We start from the raw sequence: 17384 nt of genomic DNA, 5'->3' as shown, positions 1-17384 counted from the left end.
TAGCAGCAATTAACTTGCTGGTCTTTTCTAGTTAAGTGTAAAAATGTTTATCGAGTGCGAAATTGGTAGAAGTAAGATTTTGGTAATTGTTAAAGACAGTGCATGTCTTTGCTTTCTTTTAGAGGAAAAAGGCAGCAGTAAAACCAGAAGAAATCTTGTTACAGTCTGTTCAATAGAAGGGTATGCAAAGTAGAACTGTTGCTGTTTTGTTAATCTTGGTACAACTCTTAAATTAGCCTGGAAGTATCTATTCAGACTTGATGAACAACCGTTTCATGTGAAGAAAATATTTACAGCACAGTTGACTTTTCTGTTGAAGGAAAAAGGAAGTGTGGGGTTTCCTTCAGTGATTTTGATAGTCAAAGCTGAATGATTTGGCTTTTGGAAATAATGTAAAAAGCTTCATTAAATGCCATCTTGTAATACTTTGTATCTCTACAAAGAGGACAGTGTGCAGAAGTTGTTTCAAGGGCCTTAAGGAGTACACCCTTAAACACTTAAAGTCATCAGTGCTGTGTGGTGATTAGAGCAGTTTGCTTTAGTGTGATTCCTCAGGAAGATTACTGAGAAATCTGTGGGTTTGTGCACCAGCAGTGGTGTGGTTCTCACCTTCAGATTTCTTCTGCAAGCAGGAGAAGCAGATTGTTCCTTCAGAGTACAACTAGTGCAGATAGAACAGAGCAAAAAGATTGGCTCACTCTTAATTGTCTAAAGTGCAGCCAACACTGAATACATAAATGTAGTAGGTAGCAATTGTGATATTTAAGTTAGTGGAGGTGTTTCCAAAGCAATAGTGGCAGGAGAGTGCAGGAGGGGATTGTCTGCTCTAGAAACATGCTGATTACTAGAGGGATTTATTGAATTAACTCCATGTGCATCAGAGAGGAACCATTTCCATGAAAGGATAATGTAGCTTTAAACTGGCTTTTAAATAGGAGAAGGAAGCAGCAGTTCTCTGTCTGGGTGCAGCTAACCTAGTGCACTGGGAGCATACAATTAGGCAGACAAGAAGGATAAGGGAGAAAGAAGTGAAAGGTCTAAGTTGGAAAAAGTGGTGTCAGCAGTGAATGCCAGAGGGTTTGGAGGAAGCAGGCTGTGCTTGCTCACCCTTTGGAGTGGGAGAGCAGCAGCAGCACCTGATGAGCTGGGGCAACTGCTGTGCTGTGGGGAGGGTTCCTCTCTGTCACTAAATGGGGCTCAGCAGAGCCCAGGGAACACCCAAGAGCAGCACACGTGCCCCTGCTAGTCACAGCTCTGTGTGATGGTGCCAACAGGGTAACTGCTTGAAGGGTGTTCCAGTGGCACAGTGCCTGTGTTGAGGCTGTTCCCCAGTCTTTCAGGAACATAGGAAAAGTATTTCAGAAAAGGGAAGTTGTCACTGGTTTGCATTTTTTAAAGCCCTGAATAGGGCGGGTTATTGCCTCTGATGGAGGCACTCGGAATAAAGCCTGAGTAGTGACACCTTCCACCAGCTGAGAATGTGGCCTGGGACTGTCTGGGACATGTGGCAGTGACAGGCCATGGTGCCAGCTATTCACTCTATAAACTTCAATAAAAGTGCTGCTACTAAAATGTCTTAAAAACCAGCTAGCATGTATTAGATGTTCTCAGAGTCGAAGTAAGGCTTTAAAATTTTAAGGAAATCAATGTCTTAAAGTATTTACCTGCAGCATTTGTGTGTGCTGTACCTGTGTACAGGCAGAGAAAGTAGATAGCCATGTCTTTTACTGTTGCTGACCATTCCTAATTACCTCTTTACAATGTTATTGACTCAAACTGTTTAACAGAATAATTTATTTAAAGGAGAACTTACATTACTTTTGTTTTAATACAGGGGTGCAATCATATGTCCGTTTTCTCAGTTTGTTAACTTTGCAGGTGCACCAAAGAAGAAAGCAGTAAAACCCCAGCTTTTATGAGGAGTTAAAATGTGTTTCCATCTATGGATTAAATTGTGCTCATGTGTTACTATAAGCCTTTTGATTCTAGAGGAAGCTAAAGTAATGCTTCCCTCATGAAATTATCTGGAAATGGTGTGATGTATTCTATCTCATATTGTAGCCTTTCTCCTTAAAACTGACAGAAAAGGTTAACAGAAAGAAATTTTTTTTTGGAAGAAGAGACACAAAATTGTTGCCTAACTATTGTGGGAGTCTCATGCTGATTGCTGAAGCAATGTTTGAAGCCTGGCTGTGTGAGTGTGCGTGTGTGTGAGCACGAGCACACAGTCCCTGCTGGGACCTCTGGGCTGGGAGGGGAGCATAGCAGGCTCTGAGCCCCTCAGGGACAGGGACTGCCAGACCCACTGCCCTCCTGGGAGCCTGGGGGGGCAAACTGAACTGTGGGGAAAATAATGATTTTGATGTTAAAAAGTATTGCTTTACTCACTGCTCAAATTGTCAAGTTTCTTTACAATTAATGTAGCTATCTCTACGTAAATACTGAACTTTCCCTATCATCATTTAGCATTCTGCTGCTTTCCATATCTTAATGCTGGCATTAATATCACAGTCCTTACCCTCTCTGCTGGTTAGTGCAGACTTTTTAAAGTGCATTTCAAGTTATTGATGAATTTGATATTTTTCATGATTTCTATTTAAACTGAAGTTCTTGAATTCATCTCCTGTAAGAGTTGCCTTAAGCTACAGGATTGCTTTTGCTACTTTTTGTGTTGTATGCTTAACTTGTATTGGTTCTGGTCTTAGGTGTGTTAATATACTGAATAAGAGAGCTGATCATTTCCTGGCTGCTGATCCTCAGTGTGTGTTGGTTCATGCAGGCAAGAAGACAGCAAGACCCTAGTCCTGGCTCCAACCTGGGCAGTGGCGACGATCTCAAACTACGTTAACCAGCGGCAGCGGCGTCCCCCAGCTCTGCACATGTGCATTGCTTCTACTTGGCAAAGGATTGAATAAAAGACCAGAAACTGTGAGAACTGGGTATATTATGGTCTGTTTCCTGACCTGCGGCGGTCCGAGTCACCAGAACTGCCATGGTTTGCACTATGTTTATGTTACAATACCTGCATTTCCCATTTTAAGCATGTAGCCAGTGGCAATTCGAAATTTTGTTTTTCTATGCAAACTTATTTTTGTTGGCACTATTTTAGTGAAATGGAAACTTATGCAGCTATAAAACCATTTTTCTCAACTGTAATAAAAATTGTCACTTAAAAATAGGTCAAGATATTACAGATTTAGAGCAACTTTTGTTTTTGGTTTGGTTTTTGTTTTTTTGGGTTTTTTTTTGTAAACTGCTGGAAGCCAATGCATTCCAAGCTTAATTTTTTAATATGGGCTTTTGGAATTTTGATTGTCCTTATTGTGTTCCTGCTTTATTTTAGATAATGCATTCTTATTTTTCTTTCGGTTTTCTTTTTTTCTAAATTTGCAAGACCTTATTAAAACTGCTGACATTATTTTGCATTATTTCCAAGCTAAACCCAGTGAATCAGAGCTGTTGGAATCAGTTTTCAAACTTTGTGGGTTTGTAAATGTTACAGTTGCAGTATTCATTTAACTGCTAACAATTCCTTGGTTCCACTTTTAAAATGATAAAAACCTTAAAATGTATATTCTCGTGCATTATTGCATTCTACCCCGTTATCTGTCTCAGATTTTATTCTGTTCCAAGTGAGTTTGGGTGGCTGTTATACCCTGTATATAGTGCTTTACTGAAACTCAGAGGAAGTCGCAGGCTGGCTTCTGTTTTATTCAGGGATTTTTTTAACTAGTTCTTCAAAGGGATACTGCAACTCCACAATCAGATTCAACAGCATTTAAACTGGGAACAAAAGTGATCAGCTGCCAAGGTGATATATATGAAATCATGTTTAAGATAACTGCTTTAAGTATATTTTATATCTTAGGCTTTTTGTAAAGTTGTGCTGAATGGTGAAAAGCTGAGATGAGCTTGTGTGCAGGAGCCTCATACTGCACATAGGCCCCTTCTATTAAATCTTATGCAAATTAAGACTGTTGCAGTATATATTGCATTTTCTAACAGGGTAAGATTTGGGATGAATTAATGTATTAATTAATCTTGTTTCATTTGGGGTGATGGTGAATGGACTTGCTCCAAAGATTTCATTGCATCCAATATTTAAAGAAAATTGATTAGAAATGTGATGTCATTTGGCTTTGTTAAATTGTGGTGCTTCCTGTACAGCCTGATTGATTAAAATGTCGCTTAAATACCTTTTTAAAATAAGGGATCTGAATCCAGTATTTTAAGAATTATATTAAAGGTAGAAACTCTATATGGTTAGAACAGTTAAATCTTAATTAAATTCTATAATTAAGACAATTATACATTCCTCATTAATGGCAAAACAATTGATGCAAAAGAGGTCTTGCAAAATGTAAGCAGATGTCAATGTGAAGGAGAATCTTTGTATGTTAATAATATGAATATTTAACATTCACTTAAAAATGTCATTAACTGTAAACTGTGAGAATGTCATCAAATAGAAATATTTTGATACTTCAATTTAAATGTGATTCACCTGAAAGATAATCTTTTTCACTCTGTGGCCACATATTCTTCTTGCTCTTCTTCCCCCAAAGAAATAATTTTTCTAAAGTGTTTCTGCAAAGAGTTATTTAAGGGACACACGCATGCATCTGCACGCATCCCTGGCCTTGGATCTTCTCTGCCATCTGTGTATTTTTGATGGAATAGTCTGAAGATTTATTTTAAAAGGTTTTCCTAACGTTTCAGACAATGGTTTTAAACCATAAGAACACAGGAAATGACGCTATCAGATATTAACGTTGCTATCTCTATGTAAATACTGAACTTTCCCTATCATCATTTAGCATTCTGCTGCTTTCCATATCTTAATGCTGGCATTAAGATCACAGCCCTTACCCTCTGCTGGTTAGTGCAGACTTTTTAAAGTGCATTTTAAGTTATTGATGCAATTTGATATTTTTCATAATTTCTATTTAAACCGAAGTTGCATCATCTTTCTTGAATTCATCTCCTGTAAGAGTTGCCTTAAGCTACAGGATTGCTTTTGCTACTTTTTGTGTTGTATGTTTAATTTTCATAATAAACTTCTGTGTAGTGAAAACAAGGTGCTGTAAGTTTATTCGACTCCCTGGTAGTCCCTGCTGACATATTTTGTTGAGGTGCAAGGCTGCCTTGATGTCTGTGGCTAAAGCAGTGGTGACATCCAGTGGTCACTTATCTAACTGACCCCTCTCCTCTGCTGTGTTCAGCTGCTCTCTGGGAGCAGCCTTTAATAGAAGGGTCTGCACTGGGGAAAAGGTGGACTGTGCTGCCCTAAACCTCTTGTTTCTTAAAACTGATATGCCCTTCTTACTCTGAAAGTGTGGATCTGCTCCAGGGGCCCCAAGCAGGGGGCTGTGTGAGCTTGCAGAGTGTTTTTTGTGGGCACATTGTGAGAACAGCCACCAAACCTTGTTAATTGTGCTGCTTTGGGCAAGGGGGGAACCAGGGTGATTACATGTGTAAGTGCAGGAAATGTGGTAAAGTTCTGCAGGGAAAATATGAATGTTGTATGCTACACCTGAAAACCTTCTGGAGCTGCTAAAATTTTAGGTGGTGTAACTTCAAATAGCTAACACTGACTGACTGACAGTGCTGAAGTCCTGAAATCAGGTAGAGGATTGCTTGTTTCATAACAGTGCTTTAAGACTATTTATGTGCAAAAGGATAACTAGTAACCCCATTTTAGACTTTTACCACCTGGCTGTGAACAGACCAGAAATTACCAAAGGAAAAAAGCACTGCTGTGACCTGTGGCTTTCCTGGAGATGTTCTCCAGTGTGAAAGGGAGGTAGCTTTTAAAAAAGACAAACAGCAAGCCACATTGCTGTGCTTCTCTTGCTGAGGGCAAATGGGGTCTGCCAGCCCTGCTGTCCAGGCAGTGTTTTAAAGGCATCTGCAAACAGCTGTTCATAAAGCCATTGGGTAATTTGTCCATTTACCTGCAAGCTCATGGAAGGGTTCACTTTTCTGCCCTAGGCACATCACAAGTGGCTGAGTCCAGTACTTGTATGGCCATTTCTTGGCTGAAGTCAAAGGACAGAGGCACTTTGTCCTGTGGCTCTTCTTAGAGGGAATTTGCCTCTCAAGTGTGTGACTAGCAAAGGGAATCTGAAAATATTCCTGCATAGGCCGAAAAGAATTTTAAAAGCATTACAATCCAGTGCCTTAACTAGCATGGCTTAGGGATGGCTGTCCTTGATGTGGGAGTGAAAGACCACTGGAAATGCTGGAACTTCCTGGAATTGAGACGGATGTCAGGACCTGGAGCTCAACCACAGCAGGTGAGGTATGGTCACTTCCAGCTGCGTTTTTTAACCTCCTGCTCCTACATGACCTCTTCTGAAGCCAAGAGAACAGAGTATTAACTGTTTCTCAGAATTCTGAAATAGTTGGGGTTGAAAGGGAGCTCGTCTAGTTCCAACCTCCCACTAGACCATGCTGCTCAGAGCCCCACCCAGTTTGGCCTTGAACAGTTCCAGGGATGGGGCATCCACAGCTGCTCTGGGCAACCTGTGCCAGGGCCTCACCCCCCTCACAGGGAATAATATCTTCCTGAAACCTAATTTAAACCTCTCCTCTGTCAGTTTGAAGACATTTCCCCTTGTCCTGGCAGTCCACACCCTTGTTAAAATTCTCTCCCCAACCTCTGCTTACTGGGAGGGCTCTAAGGTCTCCCTGGAGCCTTCTCCAGGCTGAACTCCTGTCTATAGGAGAGGTGCTCCAGCCGTTAGAGCTTCTTTGTGGTCTCCTCTGGGCTTGCTCCAGCAGCTCCATGTCCTTTTGGTAAGGACCCCAGGGCTGGGGCAGCATTGTAGTTGGGGTTCTCAATATTTAGTCCCTTTACTGAAGTCCTCAAAACGTGGATAAGCAGGTTTCCTAGTTTCTCTGGATGGAAACAGCAGCTGTCCTGGGCTCATGCTCCCCCTTCTGAAAGCAGAAAACTGAGAAAATGAACTGTGAGTGAAAACAGCAGCTTTTCTGTTCCTGCAGATCTATGCTGGTTTGTCTAATAACAAGCCTTGTTCAGGTAAGGGCTGGGAAGTTGGATGAAGATGTGGTTTCAGAGAACTCCAGAGCTGCATGGCCTGGGATGACCTTGGCAGGACTTATATATATATATATATATATATATATATGTATTTCTTTGTTTGTTTGCTGTTAGTTCAGGACTCCATTCTGTCATAGAGTGGATGTATTAAAGAATCCATCCTGTCTGCACAGAACTAGGACCAGGTTCTGTGAAGTTGCATTATTTTGTTACTACATTTCCAATGCAAATAAGAGAATGACAGAAATGGCTTCAAGGATGGGAATTGCAGTGAGAACTTGGAGCAGAGTGAACATTTGCATGGGCAACATTTCTCATAGATCATTTGCCTGACATCCTGTCTTCACACTGCCACCAAATGTAAATCCCAGGCCATGCATATTCATCAACTGCTGCAGCTCAGAGCTGCTCAGGGTTTAAGTAACTATTAAATAGGTTTCTCAATTACAGGTTGAGATAAGTGAATTTTCAGAATTGCCTTGGGCTCATTTCTTAAAGCTCAGTAGTGAGAGGGGGGGAAAGTAGCACAGAAGAGCTGAGTGCTGCCTCTCTGGTGCTGTCACCTGGCACAGTGGATGGCTGGGGAAAGGAGTGGGAAACCAGAACACTTCTTGCTCAGTTTTGTGCCTCTTACTGGGCCTGGTCCACAGTTTACCACAGCTGGTGAGACTTCTGCCAAGTCTTTGTTGCTTCCCACAACTCTTCTGATATATAACTGTTTTCTACCCTGTTTACCTGATGGTGGGGTCTTGGAGGACCCCAGAACGGGTTTTCCTGGGGCTCCACTTTCTCTTGTTCTACAGGCTGTGATTCTCTGCTTTTCATGGGAACTGGTGGCTTTGCCACCTTTCCCCCTTTGCAATCTTCTTTCTTCCCTGGAGCAGGTCATGGGTTTAACTTGAAAAGAGAAAGACCTTCTAGGGATGGAGCAAAATTTACACCTGAAAGCTCCTGGCTTTTCCAGCTGTTATCCACGGGCTTGCTGGGAGAGTCTGTCCCTCTGAGCCCTTCCCACCTGCATGTTCAACCCTTTCAGCTTTTGTTATTCATACCTTACAAAAACCCAGCAAAGTCTAGGCACAGAGAAATAAGCAGTGACAGGAACCAAAGCTCTTTGTCTGTGGGATGCACTTGTCCCTGATCACTTCCCATGTGACTGTTACTGAGGCAGATGACTGGGGTGGTTCTGCTGCCCTTGCAGGATTTTGGAAGAATTCCAGGTCTTTGGCCCCTCACAGCAGTAGCAGTGGTGCACAGGGGGAGTGACATCCTGATGACCCCCCAGGAGCTCTAATCTTGGAGGAGAGCAGAGAGGTTGGTGGAGGGTTTGCTGCTGGATTGCAAACAAAGCTGTGCGGGGGACAACTCTTACTGGAAGACAATTCTTAATAAAGAGGCAGCTCTACCCAGAAACACCAGACTTGTCATCACCTCAGGGGCAGGAAGGCTGCTGAGTATCTCACTTCCCAGAATTATGTGCCACCTCCCCAGAGGAAGAACCAGGTCCCCTCCCACCCCACCAAGAACAGCCTGTCCTTCACTCCAGCCCCTGCACGGGGCAGCGCTGCAGTGAGACACCTGCTCTGGAGGTGAGATACTGCAGCCCCTTCCAGCACCATCCAGCTCCTCACAGGCCTTCCCCAGCTGCCCCAGCAAGCCAGAGGGTGGCCACCAGTGGGCAGACACCTGGGTGGCCTGCCCATGGAGTCAGGAGCCTGTGCCCACAGCTGCTGTGGCCCAGGAGGATGAGGATAGCTGGGGATGCTCAGACCTGCATGAGAGCCACTCCAGGTCACAGAATCATACAATGCTCAGGGCTGCAGGAAATCTTAGAGAACATTTAGTCCTCCCCCTGTGATGGACAGGGAGGATTCCAGGCCATTTGTTCTGGCTGTGTTTCAGGTCTGGGGGCCAGGGTGAGGAGGGAAGGGAGGGCCAGGCAGAGCTGTAAGCACAGCCTGTCCCTGAGCTGCCCAGTGATTGCCTCCTGCTCAGGTCAGAGCTGCTGCTGAGGAACCCCCAAACACTTCCTTGGCAGCGACAGCCCCGGCCCAGAGCCCCTTGGCGGATGCTCCCACACAGATGAGAGGACAGATCCTCTTTTTGGTTCTGCTTTCAGTTCTGCTCTGCAGAGCACAGCTGGTGTGTGACTGCCGGGACCTGGGGCTGGTGGTCCCGGCGGCTGCGTGACTTTCTGAAACCACCAACCCCACAAGGTGCCTCAGCACCAGCTCTGCAAACCCTCTCCACGTCCAGACCTCTGCCTCAGGGGCAGGATGTGCCAGCAGGACCACGGGGCACTGCACCGGGAGGAGGCTCAGGGAGAACCTCTGCTGTTGGTTCTGTCCTCCACAGCCCATGAACAGGACACGAGTCACACCCTCACTCTCGTTCACCAGAAGTCAGTGACAAAATGGGCAGAGATCTTCAGGAGCTCTGGGAGGGCTCCTGCAGATCTGACTCCTCTTCTTTTAAATGATGAAACCCCAAGCACCAGGGCTGGAGCAGATTGGAGCAGGGGCTGACCCCTCTCCCTCCTTTTCATACCGTGTCCCATGGCCCTTCCTCATCATCAGCTCTGACAATCAAACATCCCTTTTGGAAATATACCGGGAGGTGAAACTGTAGCAGGTGAAAGCCCTGCTGCATGTGCAGCACTCCTGGATCCATAAACCCTTGCAATAAGAGGTTTGGGAATTCTGTAGAATCCCCAGATCCATCTTCTACCTTTTTCCCAGGGTAAATTTCCCCACCAGTTTTCAATGCAGGATTAAAACCCCAAGTGCCTTGGCTGGGCGGCAGCTGAAGCCAGGATGCAGCGGCCAGAGGCTCCTGGAAGGACTGCTGGTCCCTCGCAGCTGCTGCTGGCTCTGCTGGCTCCGTGCTGAGCCAGCCGGGCAGGAGCGGGTGCCCATCCTCGGTGCCCATCCCCGGTGCCCCGGTCCCGCCGCACCCCGGCTCCTGCCCGGCACGGCGGCGAGCTGGGCTCCGCACCCTGCCCGCGCCTGGCGGAAAGAGAAACCAGCGCATCTGCTTCTAATGAAGCCGAAGCCAGTTTAGATCTAGCCCTGCACGAAGCAGAGCTTTTGAAATTGATCTGGAGTTCTGTGAAACGCACACAAAGTGTGCCGGGCGGGGGGCGATGCAGGGGAGCTGCTGCCTTGTGGTGAACAGCCCCTCCGGTGGGCAGCCTGTACTGCTGCTGCCTTTCCTTCTCGGGAATGCTCCATTTCCATCCATCACAGCTCCTGCCCTCGCCCCAGCCCTGTGAAATGCCCTGTGTGGTGGGGCAGGGGCTGTCCCTCTGCCTGGTCAGTGTTTAAGGTACCTCATCTCATCAGCACCCTCGGGTGAGCGCTGGCACCCTCCCGTTTCTGCCCGTCTCCAGACACCAAGCACGGTGCAGAAATGCAGGAGAGCTTCTGCAGCTGCCAGAAGCCCAAATCTGGGATGTGAGAAGTGATGCTGGCGATCGCCGCGGTGCTGGCTGAGGACAAGCTGTAGCCCTGCCATGCTCCCCACAGCCCGTGCCAGGCACACATCACCTCCCTACCCCTGGCCAAGCACGGAATCACCTCCAAAATCTTTATTGTGGATGTGCTGCACAGCCGCCAGCGCAGCACACGCCGCAGGGAGGAGGATGCTGCGCTGGAGGGTGTGAACCGCGGCCCGGGGAGGCTCCGGACAGGGCTCAGGACCGGCTGGAGGCTCTGTGGGTCCGGTGGAAAAGGCACCTTCAGCCGCTCAGCCCCGCGGGGGCACGGCAGCTGCTCGCAGCCGGCTGGGCGCTGATCCTGCGCATCCCGCCCGTGTCAGCCTCGGCCGCCGCTCGGAGGGTGCCAGGGGGATTGAAAACTACCTGGGCAGGGCAGAGCAGGGCACGCCCAGCCCAGGCCAGCAGGGAAAAAGCGCTGAGCCAGGGAAGAACGGAGCCGGGGGTCTCCTTGGGAAGGTTCGGGTTCAGTGCTGCTAGCAGCCCCTGCCCGCCCAGGAACCCCAGGATGGCCCTGGTGGGGCACTGCCCAGCCCGGTGGGACCCTTGGCTGTGGGATAAATCCCCCTGAGGAGGTGGGATAATCCCCCCTGGGAGAGTGAAATGTTCCCTCTTGGAGCCGCCAACCCTGCTCGGATCCATTCCCGAGTGCCAACCCAGAGCGTGGCAGCAGGAAACGCACCCCCAAAAAATCACAGCAACTTCAGAGCTTTACAGCAAATATCTTTCCTCCAGCTGAACCAGCGCTGCCAAGGCTGGGATCTGCTTCCAGCCCGTTCTTCCGAGCAGCCGCGGGGCAGGATTCCTTGCAGAAATGTGCGCTGCTCTGGGATCCATCGGGAGAGGGCAGCTCGCCTCCGCTCTGCGCTCGGCTGCATCCCCGCCTGCGAGCCCGGGCAGTGCTCGTCCCTCCTGGTGGCTTCTGCAATTTTCTGCTGGCTTTTAACCGGCTCGGTTGGAAAGCCCAGCACTCCTTAGAAAACACCTCCCCACAGACGTGTAGATTTAGAAAAAACCTCACGTTTACAAAATTCTGAAAAATTTTAGAAAAAAATCGGTAAAAATCTATGAATCCCCTATGGCTGCTGATCTCACCCCCAAATGTGATGGCATCACAAGGCTTTGGTAGAAGCATCTCCAATGGATGCACCCACTGCCATTCATTCAGTCAGAAACATTAACAACAGAGCCAGGCTTTAAAAATTAATTATGATTTTCAGAAAGCTGTGTATTGCTTCCTGAGCCCTGGGGCTGAATTTCCCAAGAAGTGTTCCATAATCTGGAGAGGAAGAGGGGTAATTTTATCCTTTTAAAATTCAAGTTTTGCCTGTCACGAGCAGTTGCCAAAATGATGGTGCTTTGCCCAATCTGCCTCAAAAGTGCCAGACCTGGCAGTGTCCAGACTTTCTCCACTTAGCCTGGGGCTTGGGTTGATGTGTGAAAAGAGGTGGTAGCAGAGAGGCACACTCAGAAATAATTTCTTTTTTCTGCCATTGTATTTGGCCTTTATTCTCCTCGGTGAATTGGGCCTGTATTCTCCTACAAAGGATGCTGAATCTTTTTGAGTGAAAGCCCAGACTGCTGCAACACTGGGCATTCAAAGGGCATAACCAAACACAGGAATGAGATGGAGAAGGGTTTCTGCAAAGCCCAACTGATCTGCAGCCAGCTGTTTTCCACCAGCACCTCAACCTGAGGGCTGCACTAGCCGTGGACCTGCTTAGAAGTAGGTGCTGTGTTTTGTATTCTGTTAAATGAAGGGGGCATGCAAAGTTTCTAGCTACACATTTATTCTCTCAAGTGCACTCCTTATGGGTGTCACAATATGAACTTACATATAAAAACACACAAATACTGTATATATATAAATATAAATATATATATTATATATATATATATTTACCATACATCTACAGTGAGCTGGAGAGAGGCAAGTGGCTCATGAGGATCAGCTCTGCTCCCAGGAGAGGAAAAGTTAATTTCTGGTTTTGAGCCAGTAAAGATGTGTTAGAGGGCTGGAGTGAAGGGGAAACATTGGCAGCACCTCTGTGCTTTCCAGCATATTAAGATGTCACCATGCTTGGATTAAAAAAAAAAAAAAAAAAAAAGCAAGGCATGAATAATAAATAGAGCAACATGCAGCTGACTTCAAGGGAAAACTAATTTCCCTGGGGCTTGCTCCACTCCATATACATTAAAATCTCACCTGCTTTGACAGCTCTGTGACCTGAAGAGAGAGGCTGAGAAATTGGTGTTCAGAGCAGAGCCTGGCCAAGGTCCTGCTCCCAAACATGACTGGGATTTCTTTTCAGTGCTTTGGTCCCCGCTGCCAGCCATGGCTTGCTCTGCCTGTGGAAGGAACCACAGTGCAAACCTGCTGAAATTATGTTTGACTATTTTTTGTTTTCAATATGCAGCCCTCAAATTTCTGTGTCAGGCTGCCTGAAGGGTATCCTGCTTTCCTGATGTTTTCTGTCCTGCTGTGGGACAATCCATGTGATGGGGCTGCCCTGCTGCAGACCTTGCTGGGACATGGTGGGCACAGGGATGGGGTGTGGGGTCAGGCTAGGATGGCTACTACCCTCAAATAAAGATGGAAATAATTCTGGAAAACACTCTCTCCTCCCCCCTGGAGCTTCAACCTTCCAGCAGAAGGAGTTACAGCTGCTTCCACACCCTCTGCACCCTCTTGAATTTCCATCCCTGGTGCTGCCCTACTCCAGAAGAGTGTCACTTTGTGTGAGCATGGCCCGGGTCCATAGCCTTGGTTTTTCTCTTTTAGTTCTCTGCTTATTTGGGCAATGCTTGACCTGGTGCCTTTTATCTTGGACCAAGTTTCCACCATAAAAATGAGGGCTGGTCTGATGTGGGTTGTCGCAGGTGGTGGCACATCCTGGCAGACTGGGAGAGTTCAGTTTCCTCCTCATTCTGTGGATGTTTCTGGCACCTGGAGGCTTTGGGTGTAACCAAAGCAGGTTCCTGCGTGCTGAGCCCCATCCCAAGGGAAATGTGGGCTTTCCTGGGGTCGGTACTCTTGGGTGGCACTACCCCTGTTTGCTCAGACAACACTGCAAAGCCACTGACCTCGTTACTCCCTTCTTCCTCACTGAGTCACTCTAGAGCTCATTCCGGTAACTTTGCCCGTGCCAATGACTAATTTCTCCCTAACTCTTCTTTCCTCCCCTCTGCCCTTTCAGCTGGAAGAGCGGCATGGCCTTGGGCAGTGGCTGGTGTGGGTTATTCTGTTTTGGAACCCGAGGTTATCTGGGTGTGACCGGGGCTCTGCCGCGGGCTGAGCACACTCTACAGACAGGGCCGGGCTGGGACTCGAACCCGCATTTCCCGCTCTCCAAGCCGACGCCTTCCCCCCTCGCCCACGGCCGGAGGGAGGAGCTCATCTGGGCCCCGCCCCCGCCCCGCCCGCGCGGGCGCGCCTGACGACAGCTGCAAAGCACTTTTTCAGCAGCCGCAAGTGAGGTGAGTCGCGGCCCCGCGGCGCGGGGGGGGTCGGAGCCCCCCCGGCCCCTCGGGCCGGGCTGGGGCTGCCGGGACGAGCGGCGGGGCCGCGGCCGCTCCCCCGCCCCGCCGGAGCCGCGCCGCCCGCGCTCCGGCACCGGGCGGGGCGGGGCGGGGGGCGCAGGCGGCGGGGCCGCGGGGCGGGGAGGGGCGGCCGGCGGCGGTAGCGGCGGAGCCCGCGCCTCCCCCGGCAGCCCGGCGCGGGGCCCGCGGTGACCGGCGCCGCCCCGGGGCTGGGGGCGGCCGGTGCCCTCAGGGGGCGGTGGCGGGGCCGGGCTCGGGCTGCCCGCGTCCCTCCCGCTTCCCTCGCCCGTCCCTCCGCAGGGGTCCGGCGCAGCGCCCCGGTGACCGCCGTGCCAGCCCGCGGCCTCCGCGCTACCTGAGCCAATGCTAGATCTGGAGGTGGTGCCCGAGCGCTCTCTGGGGAACGAGCAATGGGAGTTCACCTTAGGTAAGTGTGTTCTTCCCCCGGCCTGGGCTCAGCGGGGCCGTGCGGGTCCCCGGGTGCTCTCCCAGCGCTCTTGGGGAGTTGGAGGGAGAAGGGGAGCGAGAGCCGAAGCTCGCCTTTCGCTGTCGCTCAAAATACTAAAGTACGGGCTGTAAGGATTTCCTTGTAGTTCATAGTTTCACCTTTAGCTTTTGCGTGCCAGCTTGTGCTTTGTTTATCTGATTGTGTGCTTTCATCTGCTCGTTTGCTTTCTTTTGTCTTGCCATGTAAGACTAGTCATTCTTTTAAATAACTCCGAAAAAAGGAAGCATGAATGTGCTGATTGTCACCTGAATATGTGTCAGGTGATACTGGCAGCTTCAGCTGTGCGCTGATACTTGCTCTTACTGCTCTGCCTTTCTGTACAAACCCTTCATAAACATGAGTCGAGTTTCACAATTTCTTTGTGTCGCTGTTGGGTTGCGAAATAGTAGAGAAAGTAAACTTTGGAGATATTTTCTCAGGGTTGGATAACAAGTATTTTTCCCCTCAATCACTTGTATTTTTTTATCTTGATGAATAGTCCTTCCCTACCAGTTATTGCAGTAGTTACCGTGATGAGAAAGAGCTTTCCCTCAGCTGGTGCAAATTTGGCTGGTGCTCTGGCAGGACACTTACATGAGCAGTTGAAAAGGGATGATGTGGATTCTTTGGGTGACCTGTGTTTTCAAGCAGATATTGGTAGTCCTTAAAACTCTCAGAAAGTTCTGTAGATGTCACCTTTGCTGGATGGTTGTGTGACATATCAGTGTTGGCCTCTTTCGATTCCCTTTTCCATCGTTGCTGCAGCTCTGTGTGAAGGTGATGGTGGTGGGGGTTTGGTGGGTGTGTCACCCTCTGTGCCTGCCCGAACTTGGGTTTCACTTGGGCTGCTGCTCTTGTCACCTGTGACAGCCAGGGGACAGATTGTTCCTAAAGACAGTGTTACACAGTTGCCCTGAACTAGGTTGGACCTAAGGAGTGGTGCTGTGCCTTGGGGTTGTTTATGTGAAACCCGGCAAACACAAAGGGCTGTGTGTGCTGCTGTGGCTTCAGTGTAGTACAACTTGATGGTTACCAACAGGGCTCAATGGCTTCTGGGGGCTAATTATAGCACCTCAGGTCCCACCCTTGGAAATCTGGGTGAATTCCTTGTACCCTAAATGTTCTGTGCTCTCAGCTTGGTGTGAACTTCTGCCATCCTTTAGTGCCTGTGTTACCTGGGGAAGAGCAGCCTCCAGCTGCATACCCTGACTGTCTTCATAAATACAGAGTACCAGCTCCCCTCCATTCTCCATATCAAAACAAGAAAAGGAAAGAGAAAATGTTTTTCCTTTTCCCCAAGGAAACCTTGTCAATGCAGTCTCACGGTAAAAGTTTTCCAGTGTCTCTGTGTATGTGCACAAACACACACATGCATAGATGTGAGAGGAGGAAACTCAGCTGTATTTCTTGGAGTAAACATAGCCACCACGTGATGTGTCTAATATATAATTAGCATGACCTGCTGGTGCAGAGCTGGAGGCTGACTAGGTCTGAGGATACTTGACTTTGTCCTGCACCAGCAGTGGTGTGTGAAGATTGTCCCTGCTGACAAAGCTGCTTCAGCTGTGGCACTGCTGGTGTAAGTGGGGCTCTCACTGCCAGCACTGTTCCACTCGTTATTTGTTTAGCTCTGCTCTTAGCAGAACTAATGGCAGTATTCCTGAACTGCTGCTGACTCTGGCTTCCAGTACTGTGCCCACAGTGGAGATGACTGAGGGGAAATGCCAGGAAAATTTTGTACATGACTTTTTGGATTCTGTTTCTGGCTCCAGCGTTGACTCACGATGTGACTAGAGCATAAAAAATTTAACTGAGACTGAGTTTAGATACCTGTGCCACTGCACCTCTTGGGCTGCATTCCTGCTGTTTTAAAGGAGAACAATTAAATACTGACTCTGTAGTGCCTATAGCTATATTATTTGTGTTTGAGATGTATAATTTCTAAGGCATACTTGCATTTCTCTTGGGCTTTATACTTTCTTTTCTTACCGAGTATCACACATGTTTAATTAATGCATTATGATTAATCTTAGATTTTCTTTTTTTCTCCTAATCTTTATTCACTTCTCTGTCCCCACCCTTTCAAGCCACACAGTCTTAGCACAGGCTGATGCTTCGAGCCACGATGTTCCTGGCCAGTGTATGTGAGAGAACTGTCTTGTGCTCCTTGTATCACTGCAGCATTTAAAAGAGGGAAAGGTCTGTGACAGAGGAACCCTAGCACTGGTCTTTGTGGGCATTACTGCTATGGCTCAGTTTGGTTCACTGATGTGCTGGAAACCATGTTTGCTTCCCCATTCCCCCTGACTGATGAGCAAGGGAAAAAGAATTCTTTGTTTTCCTCTTTGCAAAGGCTGACAAATGCTGAGGAAAAAGGGGATGTTGTATGTGAGAAGACTGGAGAAAAAGAACCCATTTTTTTATTCCTCCTTTGACTTTCTAGAAGCAAATGGAGGCAAAGGGGGGGATACTGACTGTTCAACACATTTTGGGTGCTGTAAACTGTTGCTGGAGAATTTGGGCTGCCCACTGTAGCTCTGCTAAGCAGCTGCATGGCCAAATCTCTTTGATTCTCAGTGGCTGAAAACTGAACCAAGGCAGTCCATGTCCATTTGCTTGCAGCCTGAGAAAGCTGTGAGTAAGAGAGTCACATGAGCCATCTGTTTGCACACTTAGCAGCCCAGGATTGCATCAGTTTACGTGAACTTGGTGTTTCTGCACTTCTGGAGCCAGGTGCTTTTGACTGAATCCCCACAGGCTGCTGGCACCATTGGCCTCTGGGTCCTGTCAGCTGTGCTGCC

At 48.1% G+C, this 17384-nt stretch overlaps 2 protein-coding genes across 4 annotated transcripts in view; both read left to right on the top strand.

The window, feature by feature from the left end:
* Positions 1–5077, top strand: part of CBFB (core-binding factor subunit beta) — a 37901-nt gene extending 32824 nt beyond the window's left edge. For both annotated transcript variants that reach the window (XM_009090658.4, XM_018914626.3), the window contains exon 6: positions 2780–5077. In XM_009090658.4, coding sequence (XP_009088906.1) covers positions 2780–2848 — 69 coding nt within the window. In that variant the 3' untranslated portion in view covers positions 2849–5077. The remainder of the gene's footprint in view (positions 1–2779) is intronic.
* Positions 5078–13959: 8882 nt separating this feature from the next.
* Positions 13960–17384, top strand: part of PHAF1 (phagosome assembly factor 1) — a 34947-nt gene continuing 31522 nt past the window's right edge. For both annotated transcript variants that reach the window (XM_050978987.1, XM_050978988.1), the window contains exons 1-2: positions 13960–14033; positions 14397–14523. In XM_050978987.1, the coding sequence (XP_050834944.1) occupies positions 14460–14523 (64 nt within the window). In that variant the 5' untranslated portion in view covers positions 13960–14033; positions 14397–14459. The remainder of the gene's footprint in view (positions 14034–14396; positions 14524–17384) is intronic.

This window comes from Serinus canaria, chromosome 11 (genome assembly GCF_022539315.1).
Source record: "Serinus canaria isolate serCan28SL12 chromosome 11, serCan2020, whole genome shotgun sequence".
Lineage (NCBI taxonomy): Eukaryota > Metazoa > Chordata > Aves > Passeriformes > Fringillidae > Serinus > Serinus canaria.
Note: the sequence above shows the minus strand (reverse complement) of the source record. Positions and strands in the feature narration are given on the sequence as shown.